The sequence below is a fragment of the Babylonia areolata genome, chromosome 14, assembly GCF_041734735.1.
Source record: "Babylonia areolata isolate BAREFJ2019XMU chromosome 14, ASM4173473v1, whole genome shotgun sequence".
NCBI classification, from domain to species: Eukaryota; Metazoa; Mollusca; class Gastropoda; order Neogastropoda; family Buccinidae; genus Babylonia; species Babylonia areolata.
This window is the reverse complement of record NC_134889.1, coordinates 33,600,868-33,613,367: the sequence shown is the minus strand read 5'-3', so window position 1 is coordinate 33,613,367 and position 12,500 is coordinate 33,600,868. Positions and strand designations below refer to the sequence as shown.

Here is a 12,500-nt window from a genome sequence, read left to right as displayed (position 1 = left end):
GCTTTCTTCATCAGTTTCTTCCGTTCTGTTATATTTTAACATATTCACTTATTTGTTTATTTCGTTTAATCACTTCATTCATCCCATGGCAATGTTTTACAGAAACCTAGAAACCTAAGGTGGCCTCTCAAGTCCGAACAATGAGCATGTTGTGTTTATGCGTGAAGGTCAAGCATTTGCTTCTTTTTCAGGTTCTTCCAAAAATATGTGGGTCAGTCCGCACGCTTTGTAACTGAAACATCTCCGGAAGATGGTTCCGATCCCTAAATCCTCAAGGAAAGAATGACGTATTGCTGTGTTTGACAACGCTGTGACGTCACAAACAGGAGTCGAAACAAACAACTTAAGCCGGAAATGTCGCCTGCTGCCAACTCGTAAAGAACTGCCAAAATAGTGAGCTACAGCACAGAAGTCATTTCATTGAAACTTACGATGCCTGATATAATCATACAATGAACTTTATGCTGGGTAATCCTGCAGTTTAGAATACTAAACTCAGGGGGCCGTTCAAATGAAAAAATAGAGGTTGTTTTAGACTGACCTTGATGCGCTGAGTCGAATGCAACCCTCAGCTAAGCTCTACGGCCACTCCTTGTCAATGAAACAGAGACATAATAAATAGTAAACTCAGTCGGTCACTTCCCGAGCAACTATCGGCGAGCCATTTTGATTGCTGGTGACGTGGTGTTTACGTCAAAATGGCGTGCAGGTCGGGAAGGAGTACTACTTACCGTGTATTTGATCCAGTTTCGTGGCAAAAGGAGTGGTCTTAGAGCTTAGCTGAGGGTTGCATTCGACTCAGCGCATCGAAGTCAGTCTAAAACACCTTCTACTTTTTCATTTTAACGGCCCCTGAGTTTAGTATTCTAAACTGCAGGATTACCTTTATGCTGTTGTCTGATGACACAGTAGACCATAATGCTAGAGGTGTTGAGTCTGTACAGTCAAGGGCTACGGAAAATGTACGTGTTCTTATGTTGACGTGTGTGGTTCTTTGCCTTTTTTTTCAGTTACTAAGGAAATTTGACTTGTTGATTTGCATTTTCTTGTTTGACAGTTGGCTTTTTCTCTCTCATGTCTCACATTTCAAAAATTCATAAAAGTAAAAGCGTTCAATTAGAATATTCGCCGATTTATTCTAACTGCTATAGTTCCGTACAAATTCCGCGAAGATGGTTCAGACTATATCATGATTTCACCACTGTCAAAGAAGTATTGATCCTGTACATCGTCTTCAGACTTTCCCAACAAACAGGAAGCTGACGGCACCGGCAATACCAAAACCGCTTCCCAGCCACAGCAGAGTGGAGACGTCTCCAGTCAGCTCCTCCACGGCGCCCACCCAGGTGAACAGCGCGCAGTGGGACAGAGGCAGACTGGCTGCCACTAGGGACAGAGCTAGGCCCACTGGGTTCCTGCCGCTGCCTTCGTAAGCCTGAAACAACAACGACAACAAAATATATAACAGATAAACAAGCAAACAAAAAAACAAAAAAAAACAACAACATGGGAGGTAGAAAAAGAAGGGAATGGAAAGGACGACCCCCCCCCCTCCCCCCCCCCCCCCCCCCCCTGGTCTTCAGCTCCCACCCTCTCCCCTCACTGGAAAGTAGTCCTGTTGAAGGCCGGGGCTGTGTCGGTCGGCTGGATTCCCGGGGACGTTTTAGTGGTCAGACTGGCCCAGCACTGCAGTCCAGGTGGGGCTTCGGCCCAGTCTCTTGGGCTTTCCACAGTACAGTATCAGTAACTCCATTAGGCGTCACTGCGTTCGGACAAATCCATATACGCTACACCGCATCTGCTAAGTATAGATGCCTTACCAGCAGCGTAACCCAACGCGCTTAGTCAGGCCTTGAGGGGGAGGGGGGGATATATATATATATATATATATATATATATATATATATATATCAGAAAAAATGAATATATAAATGAAAATAACAATAAAGAATGAATAGATATGTAAATACATAAATGAATAGATAATCTTCTCTTTTTTTTTCTTTTAAAAAAAATAGTTTCAGTTTCAGTTTCAGTAGCTCAAGGAGGCGTCACTGCGTTCGGACAAAACCATATACGCTACACCACATCTGCCAAGCAGATGCCTGACCAGCAGCGTAACCCAACGCGCTTAGTCAGGCCTTGAGAACACACACACACACACACACACACACACACACACACACACACACACACACACACACACAAAAAAAAAAAAAAAAAAAAAAAAAAAAAAAAACCAACAACAACGGGGGAATAAATAATAGATAAGCTTGCATAAATAAATAAATAATAATTATAATATAGAAAAAGGTAGTAGTAATAATATTAGTAATACTAATAAAATGATAATAATAAAACATAAATAAATAAATAAATAAATAAGACAACAATGGTGATAAATAAGCAAATAAATGTAAAATATGAAGACACACATTCACACATACACCCACACATGCATAACAGAAATGCACCAGACATGCAGTTTCACATATATGAAAGCACAGTCAAATACATATAAACGTACATGAGCTCCAACACACACACACACACACACGCATTACCGTGCACCTCCTCTACCCCCCTCCTCCACACACTCATTTCTAGTCTAAGTATCGCAGCTTCCACGGCACACACACACACACACACACACACACAAACACACACTCACAGAGATGAACACTTACTTGTACAAGCACATATGAAAGCACAGTCAAATACATATAAACGTACATGAGCTCCAACACACACATACACACACACACACACACACATTACCTTGCACCTCCTCTACCCCCTCCTCCACACACTTATTTCTAGTCTACGTATCGCAGCTTCCACGGCACACACACACACACACACAAACACACACTCACAGAGATGAACACTTACTTGTACAAGCACACACACATACGCCCATATCTCCCACCCCCAACCCCACACACGTACATACAAAGATATATATATATATATATATATATATATATATATATATATATATATATATATATATATACACGTTCCAATATCCTGTTGCTCCCACAGTGTAGGCATGCATACACTCACATACCTCATCCTCTACCCCACCTCCCCCCGCACTCCCACCTCCCCTCACACACACACACACACACACACACACACACGTACACATATCTTTAAAAAATAAAAATAGTGAAGAAGAAAAGGAGAGGAGGTGGCAGCAAAGAAGACATGGAAGAGACAAGAAGGAGGGAGGACAGTGGAAACGAAACGAAAAGAAATGAACCTTTAAAATACGAACTTTTGTATCGGAGTTAGCACAACTGCTTTTTCTTTCTTTCTTTTTTTCTTTTCTTTTTCTTTAACACCTAATACCCAAGGGCAAAACAAGAAACGAAGGAAAAGGAATGAGAGAAGTCAAGATAGGAAGCAGGGAAGAAAGACAGGATAGATTAGCAAGACACAAGACATAGAAAGAAGGATGGACAAAAAAAAAAAAAAAGAAAAAAAAGATGGCAAACAGGGGGGGGGGGGGGGGGGGGGGGTCGAAAAAAAAAAGGTAGAAAAGGAAGCAAGGAACGAAAGACGGTAGGACAGACAGATGGGTAGGAAGGATGGGAGTGACAGAGGAAACGACACAAGCTGGATGAAGGGGGGCGGCCGGGGGGGGGGGGGGGGAGAGAGAGAGAGAGAGAGAGAGAAATAGAAACGGACATATGGCCGAGAATGGAAGGAAGGGTTATGCTAAAGAAGAACAAAATGGAAGGAAATAAAGGAAAGAAAGAGAGAGCGCAGAAGGGAGATAGATAGAAGAAGCTGAGGGAGGGAAACTGACTTACACATCCTTTCTGTTTACAGCACTATGCTCTGAGCAAATCGTTGACTCACCTTACCAATGCTACAGCTTTACATATGTAGAGATAAACAAACGATGGTGATAACAGTCATGACAGCATAACTGAATTTAGTACTTACTTTACTGTGAGCTAAATCGCTGAGGCAAGATCTAGCTGTGACTCGTCTTTGCAGTGTTAGAACTATACATATGTAGACCTATTAACTCTCTCCATACGAACGGCGAAAGAGACGACGTTAACAGCGTTTCACCCCAATTACCACCATCAAAATATTGCAAGTGGAAGGCTCTTATACTGAAGAGGTGAATGTTGACAAATAATACCACAGTTCTGACGACGGAAGCTAAAGGTTGGGTCATTGAGACACCCATTGGACATCCGAGGGGTCTGTGTACAGGAGAAGAGAGGACTGGCCGTACTGAGTGAGTTAATATGGTGACCTCTACATGTCGATGGTGACAAAAGTTATGACACGGCATAAACGGCTCCAGGACTCACGATGCTCTGAGCTATGTCATTGGTGACGGCATAGGGCATGGAGAACAGGCACGTGCGGAACGTCCCCACCACCACCCCCATCACCATGACGGCCTCCAGTCGAAAGGTCAAGGCCACCGTCATCATGGCGATTACCATCAGCAGCTGCAGCAACAGGAACTCCACCCGGAAACCTGTGGACACGTCACTGATGTGATGATGATGAGTAGGAGGAGGAGGATGGTGATGATGATGATGATGATGATAATGTCGATGATGAGGAGGAAGAGGAGGATGTCGATGATGATGAGGAGGAGGATGGTTATGGTGAGGAGCAAGATGGTGATGATGATGGTGTTGATGATGATGATCCACGGACACGGCAACTCCTAACCCAGTAGCAGGGCGACCATCCCCGACCCGGCGTGTCCCCAGGTGGTGGATAGGGGTATGGCTCTCAGAAATAAGGGTTGGCGATGAAATTCGCAGCCCTGGACCAACTGGTGATGTTCCTATCATCAGGACAGGGCAGGGCAGCAGGTGGCACTGTTACACTCACTGAAATACCCCATGCGTCTCACGATGAGTTCACCTTGCGATCGAGAAGTGCGCTACAACCTCTAGCCCTGGGGTGGGATCCTCAGAGAACCCCCATCCACACCTGTGCACACAGGGCAGGATTTGGGGCCACGAGTTAAGAGGAGACCCCCCCCCCCGTCCCCCCTATCCTACTCCTTAACCTCCCCCAACCCCTTTATCCCTCTTAGTATCCTACCCCTCCCCCTTCACCCCCCATTCCTCCCGTTTACCCTTCCCTCTATCCTCCCCCTCCCCTAACCTCCCCCTTCCCTGCCCTACCCTCTACCCTTCCCTCTATCCTACCCCTCCCCCTCCTCCCCTAACCTTACACCTACCCCTTTATCTTACCAATCTCCCCTGTCCTAACCCTCTCCCACCCCCCACCCCCGCCCCCCTAGCTTACCCCCCACCCCCTCCCATCCCCCGTTACACCTCCCCCTATCCTACACCTCCTACTTTACGCACTCCCCGTACCCACCCCCCTACCCTATCCTCCCCCCTCCCCCTATCCTACACCTCCTACTTTACGCACTCCCCGTACCCACCCCCCTACCCTATCCTCCCCCCTCCCCCTATCCTACACCTCCCACTTTACGCACTCCCCGTACCCACCCCCTACCCTATCCTCCCCCTCCCCCTATCTTACCCCTCCCTTTCCTTTACCCCTCCCCAAACCTCCCCCCCCCCTCCACCTCTTCACCACATCGCTACTCACCCAGACAAGCCAGGATTCTGGGATGAAGGATGCTGGTGACGAGGTAGGTGACAAAGCAGACCACGAGGGCCAAGGAGGCCATTTCCACTCCTTTCTCGTATCTGAAACCATTATTTCAGCACATCAGCACGTACGCACGGGCGCACGCACTCACTGGCACACATGCACATGCGAACACGAGCACACAGAACACACAAACATACATACATACACACTACACCCTGCATCCCGCTTTACATCCAAACTATTTTCATTTTAACCCTCCCCCAGCCTATTGTCACTGATGATGAGTACTCTTGAAATGAACACACACACACACACACACACACACACACACACACACACCGAACAAATGGCATGTCAATCCAGCGAAAATGCAAGTGTGAGAGAGTGAAAGAGAGACAGAAAGCAAGACAGAGACACAAGTAGGCAGACAGACAAACAAACGGAGACAGATGTAGCAGCACAGTCAGAAACAGACAGAGCCATCGTCAACCAACCTGCTCAAACTATCGGACCCGAGCTCTGCCTTGGGGTCTCCCCCGTACACGCCTTTGCCCACAAAGTCAGACATGCCGAACGTATACATCGAGCAACAGGCTGCAGCAAAACCCGTCGTTAAGCAGACAAGAGCGATCCGGACTTTCGGCTTCTGCAAACATGACTGACGGCCTGCCTCACCACCTCCGGAACCCAAGCCTCCAGCACCTCGTACGGGCGCCTTTTCAACGGACGCTCCTCCTCCGTGACTTTGGGCACTAGGTTTTACAGCGCCGTAACCAGCAGAGAGTGATGACGTCACGTGGTATCCACCCCCACCCCCCTCCTCGTCCACAACGTCGTCTTCCAGGAGAGGATGATCCTCAGCCGAGGACGAGGGAGTCTCCTCCACAGAACGCAGAGGAAGTCTGCTTTCTCCCAAAGATCGGATGCTGTTCTCAAACGCGTCTTTCACGGAGCTGATCTTGGAAGTATCGCTGGGAGCTGAAGCCATGTCATCGTTATTAGAGGTCGAGCCATTTTCTTCGAGTGGCGTCATAGTTTCTTGGGGTTTCATGGAGCTTGTTCCACGTTGGTTTTCCTGAAGCTGGCGAAGCTGTTTGCGGCAGGCAGTCAGAGTGGAGAGAAGTCCGAGAATGACCAACAGGACGAGCACCACCCCCTGGACACTGGTCTGTAGGGTCAGCTGGGCTCTGAAACCACGGTCAGGAAGGTCAGGTAGACTCAGGATGCAGGACTGGGTTATCATCTGTATAAAATTCACTGCTCGAAACGTGTGAATGTTAAAACAAAATGTAAATAAGCTGAAGCTGAGTAAGCCATAAGTAAGTTTTAAAAAGTATGTATATTAAAATATCATCACACACACACACACACACACACACACACACACACACACACACACAGAGAGAGAGAGAGAGAGAGAGAGAGAGAGAACACTGAACACTTTAATGTCAATAGCTTTACAGCCCTAATGACATGGGGGTTCATAATACAAATAACAACATGCATCAATAGTAATAATATTGAGAGAGAGAGAGAGAGAGAGAGAGAGAGAGAGAGAGAGAGAGAGAGAGAGAGAGAGCGATTCCGAGTGCAGGCATTTACAACTACCATAACCACCACCGTTGCCGCTGTTTCTACTTCTTTTTCTACCACTACCAGCACCACACCACTGCATCCACCACCACTACGACCATCACCATCACCACTACCACAACCACCAGCACCACCACCACAACAACAACCATCACCATAGACACCGTCACCACAACACAGCCCCAGACACTCACCCTTCCCAAGACCTCAGTCCCATCAGCGAGGGAAGGTCCACAGCCCCCAGAGCCGAGTTGACCACTCCCCCCACTGACCCCGTCACCACCGCCGTCATCATCAGTGACGTGTGCTCTGCGCGTGCAGTGCACGTGACCATGAGGGCCTTGATGAAGCTGTTGGAGAAATCGAACCCGAGGTCCAGAAGGATGAAACTCAGCATGGCCAGTCCGGCCTTGACAGGTACCTGAGGATACAGTCCACCACGTTTCGCCTAACCGTGTTTCACCTACGCGCATTTTGCCTACGCGCTTTTCGCTTACGCGCGTTTTGCCTGCAAACTAGTCTCGTCTGTCCGTTTCGCCTACGCCTTGTGCACCAGACTACAGCAGTATAGACATCCGAATATACTTTGGTTGGCTTCATTAATGGCGTTAGCACCTGTTAACATGTGCATTCTGAATCTGAACTGCATATGAGTATATGACCAGTATTTTCCATCTGTGCGGGTATATGCCTAGATATTCGATGCCTATATATTGATTTGTAACAATCAATAATTTCCAATCGGACGAATAAAGATGTACTATACCCATGCAAAATTAATGGCCTGATTCGGTTTCTGAAGTTGGACTTTAAAAAAAAAGAAGCTTAAATCAGGAAATGTAAGCATCACTTCACCTGTTGTGTGCAAAGGTGAAATGACTATGAGCGTGTACGTGGTAGACCATGCTGACACGATGACGGGAAAGTAGGGAAAACAAAGTGTTGGTGAAGCGTGTTGGAACCCGGGGAGGGACACACTGGACGTTCTGAATGCACGGTGTTCAGCAGTGTGCAGTCCCAGATTCACGCGAAGGTCATGGCACATGATTTCCCTTGAAAGCCTTCCGATGGACGTTAATAAATATGAGCAAACTTCAGTAAGGGGAATTAATATAAATGACCCGTATTTCCTAAATACATTTTGATGTGTTCATTAGCTAGCATATGAATTTATCTTTTTTTTTCTTCTTGAAATTTTTATTTTACAAAGCTGAGTGAGCAAAAAAGTAACCAACTAACAAACCAATCAACGAACTAACCAACCAACAACCAACCAACCAACCAACTAACTAACTAACTAGTCAGATATAATCTTTTCTCTGTCTCTATAAGGAAACAAACAACTCACTGTTGGAATGTCAGTGTCAACCACATCAACTGATCCATTTGCTGAGGAGCTTGTTCCTTCGGGATCTGCGAAGACGTAGCCGTTCCAATCCTGGCCTGAGCCATTCGTTTTCTCCCCGCATTCACTGACAGACAAGTTACCGACCGTATCTGACAAAACTGATTCGGTCGATGGACCTCCAGGGCCAGTCTCCCTGCGGATGGTCCCGTTGTAATTCCTCAGGTCCCTCAGGTGCATAGCGTTCGCCAAAAGCAGGCAGAGCATTCCCAGAGTTTGGACACCAGCGGCTAAAAGTATGCAGGCGAACTTGCGGCGCTGGGGGTTGCGTCCCCTGTCGGTAAGCCAGCCCAGGAGAGGGAGGAGAAGGAGGGAGGAGGGAGTAGACACCAAGCCCGGGGTGTATGACAGGCTTAGCGGCACCCCGAGGGTCTGCAGAGCCTGGGAAGAGATGGTATTTGTATTTCTTTTTATCACAACCGATTAATTTTCTCTGTGTGAAATTCAGGCTGCTCTCCTCAGGGAGAGCGCGTCGCTACACTACAGCGCCACCCTTTTTTTTCTTTTTTTTTTTCTTTTTTTTTCCTGCGTGCAGTTTTATTTGTTTTTCCTATCGCAGTGGATTTTTCTACATAATTTTGCCAGGAACAACCCTTTTGTTGCCGTGGGTTCTTTTACGTGCACTAAGTGCATGCTGCACACGGGACCTCGGTTTATCGTCTCATCCGAAAGACTAGCGTCCAGACCACCACTCAAGGTCTAGTGGAGGGGGAGAAAATATCGGCGGCTGAGCCGTGATTCGAACCAGCGCGCTCAGATTCTCTCGCTTCCTAGGCGGACGCGTTGCCTCCAGGCCAACACTCCACTTCAGGAGGAGAAGTTGGTAGACGTACAGTTTTGATTATGTCTGTATGTGCATGGATGCTTGGTATGTATGCATGCATGTGAATATGCATGTATGCAGAATAGAAAATAACTCAAGAAGAGAAATTCGCGTGTGGTATATGCCACACAAGCAATGCACGAGAAGTATCAGTATGGCATAACAGTGCTGTATTCCACGCTTCCTTTGAAACTGACAGGCAGGCCAGAGAAACAGTCACGTGCAGAATTCATTAAGCAATGTAAACTACGCTTACTGTCAAAAGGAAGTTGGTGTGACTTTTCGTCTCAAGCCTTTTCCGTTGATTCCTAGGCATAGTCAACTAGCTACATGCAGGAACTGTCTGAGACAGAAAAGTCTCGTGACAGTTTGCCTCTGATGGGAGTCGAACTTGAGACCATCCAGTCATCAGTCCGTGACTTCACTACTACTTTCGCTCTCCTCGTTTCGCTAGTTTATTGTCTGTTTACAAGGTGATACAGACTTTCGTCGTTGTTGTTTCCAGATGCACAAGACAAAGTCACAAAACGTCAGTTTGATGCTTAATGTTCCCAATAGCTTGCACTCATACAAATAGCAACCACTCGAAGACAGACAGACAATGGATAGACATAGAAGACCGACAAGAAGAAACACAACACCAACAGATAACACACAAAAAGAGGAGAAGAACATGAAAATGAACTACGAGGAGGAGGAGGAGGAAGAGATGCCTTCGCCAGTATAAAAAGGAAAATGCAGAGGAAACTCCGTGAGATGCAAGATACCTTGTTCAGCAGTATGACTGATGAAATCCAGTGTTATGCAAACAGTCATGACACCAAGCGTTTCTACGATGCTTTGAATGTTTTTGTTTTTTTGTGGACCTCAATCATCTGGCTCCTCCCCCCTCCTCAGTGTAGATGGGACTTTGCTGCTGACGGAAAAGAAGAACATTGTGGGGAGATGGACGCTTCAAACAGGTCCTCAACCGTCCTGCCATAATCAATGATGAGGCCATAGCTAACTTTCCTCGAGTGGAGATCAGTCAGGACCCGGACAACTTACCCACAGTAGTGGCAGTCCAAAACCCGTCAAGAAACCTTCCTGTAACAAAGCACCAGGATCAGATTCAATCCCTGCTGAAGTCTGAGAAACAGGAGGCCCATTCATGATTCAGAAGCTGACTGAGCTTTTCTAGCCCATGTGGAACGAATGAACTGTCCCTCGACAGTTGAAAGATGCCAGCACTGTCCACACCTACAAGAGGAAAGGCAACCATCAGGCTTGTGACAATCACTAAGGCCTCTCTCTCCTGTCAATAGTTGGGAAGATATTGGCTCACGTCCTGCTCAGTCGCCTTCTCCAATACCACGAGCATGGCACCAGTGTGGCTTTCTTGCAAAGCGTGGGACTTCCAGGTAGAATAGCAACAGCAGCACACTGACCCCTTCCTGACCATCGTCGTTCTAAGGCATTCGATGCAGTCAGCAGAGATAGCTTGTGGAAGTCAGTGAGAAGTTTGGCTGCCCTTGCAAGTTCATCAAGACTGTTCAGCATAGTGGTGAAAGGTATGGGTGATAGTGACGAGTCTGAAGCCTTTCCTGTGGCAAATGGTGTGAAGCAAGGATGCGTTCTCGCGCCTACACTCTTCACCATGATCTCTGCTATGCTGAATGACGCCTTAAGCGAATGCCAGGATGGTGTACACGTCAGGTACAGAACTGACGGAGGACTGTTCAACCATCAGCGCCTGCAAGCCGTTAGAGAGGTAACAAAAAAAAAAAAAAAAGAAAAAAAAAGACCATCATCAGAGACTTCTTATTCACTGATTATTACTCCTTTAACACCAGCACAGAGCAGAAAATGCAGTGACTGCTTCTCAAGAGCCTGTGACAATTTCGTTCTCACAATCAGCACCAAAAACACCAACGTTATATATCAACCCGCTTCCGGAAAGCCCTACCAGGAACCACACATCACAGGAAAGGGCCAGAAGCTACAGGCAGTCGACAGCTTCACCTGTCTGGGCAGTACTCTTTTACGAGTGGTGTATATTGATGCAGAGATCAGCCACAGAATTGCAAAACCCAGTGTCGCCTTTGGGAGACCCCATAAGAATGTATGTGAGCAGACAGGACTCAACCTTTCTAACAAGCTGTAGGTCTACAGAGCAGTGGTACTCACCACCATTCTCTATGCCAGCGAACCCTGGACTGTCTACAGCAGACAAGCTAATTAGCTAAACCATTTCTACTTGAGCTGCTCCACAGACTTCTCTACATACGATGGCTGCACAAAGTCCCGGACATGGAGGAACGAAGTAACATCCAGTGTCTATACACTCCTACATAAAGCCCATAAGGCTGACCATGTCGTCAGAATGTCTGACAGTCGACTGCCAAGTAGCTGCTGTATGGAGAACCAGGGCAAGCGTGTGTATGTAAAGAAACGTTTTAAACACTTTCTCAAAGTGTCCCTTTAAGACCTCAACATTGATCTCGATAGCTGGGAAATCGCTTGCTCTGGACCGCCCAACATGGCGAATCAAGATCACTAAAGGAACACAAACGTTCCGCTGAGGAAACGTGCCGCGAGCAAGACACAAGCTACCTCCACTCGTACTGCAGCACCGCATACACACACGTGTCCCACATGTGGGCGAGCTTTCCGGGCCCGTGTTGGCCTCACCAGTCACCTCCAGACACACAGTCACACATCATCCATCTGACACGGAAGTCGTGGTCATCTTCGAATCAGAAGGACGAACATAAGAAGAAGAAGAAAAAAAAAGAAGAAGAAGATGATGATGATGATGGTGATGACGGTGAAGAAGACGAAGAAGAAGAAGAGGGAGAAGAAGAACAGCAAGAACAACAACAACAACAAGGTGAACAAAAAGAACAGCAACAAAACCATCACTTCCATTATCAGCAACATCATCATCGTCATGATCATCTTCGTCCACGTTATCGTCTGTATGTTATTGCTGTCATCGTCATTCTCTTCCTCCTCAATATCATCATTTTCCTTCACAGGCACGGTGTAGATCTGCTGGAAGTTTAAGATCGCCTCCATTCCCGTAAG

At 46.9% G+C, this 12,500-nt stretch overlaps 1 protein-coding gene across 4 annotated transcripts in view; it reads right to left on the bottom strand.

Annotated features, from left to right (window-relative positions):
* LOC143290000 (uncharacterized) overlaps positions 1 to 12,500 on the bottom strand; it is a 14,930-nt gene that overhangs the window by 47 nt on the left and 2,383 nt on the right. For 2 of the 4 annotated variants that reach the window (XM_076599299.1, XM_076599301.1), the window contains exons 2-9: positions 12,336 to 12,500; positions 8,555 to 8,992; positions 7,401 to 7,627; positions 6,108 to 6,800; positions 5,608 to 5,708; positions 4,335 to 4,507; positions 884 to 1,435; positions 1 to 457 (exon numbers count right to left, since the gene is read on the bottom strand). The exon at positions 1 to 457 is cut by the window's left edge and continues 47 nt beyond it; the exon at positions 12,336 to 12,500 is cut by the window's right edge. In XM_076599299.1, coding sequence (XP_076455414.1) covers positions 1,235 to 1,435; positions 4,335 to 4,507; positions 5,608 to 5,708; positions 6,108 to 6,800; positions 7,401 to 7,627; positions 8,555 to 8,992; positions 12,336 to 12,500 — 1,998 coding nt within the window. In that variant the 3' untranslated portion in view covers positions 1 to 457; positions 884 to 1,234. Of the gene's footprint in view, positions 458 to 883; positions 1,436 to 4,334; positions 4,508 to 5,607; positions 5,709 to 6,107; positions 6,801 to 7,400; positions 7,628 to 8,554; positions 8,993 to 12,335 lie in introns of those variants that run through there. The other 2 variants (XM_076599298.1, XM_076599302.1) reach the window with 2 other exon arrangements.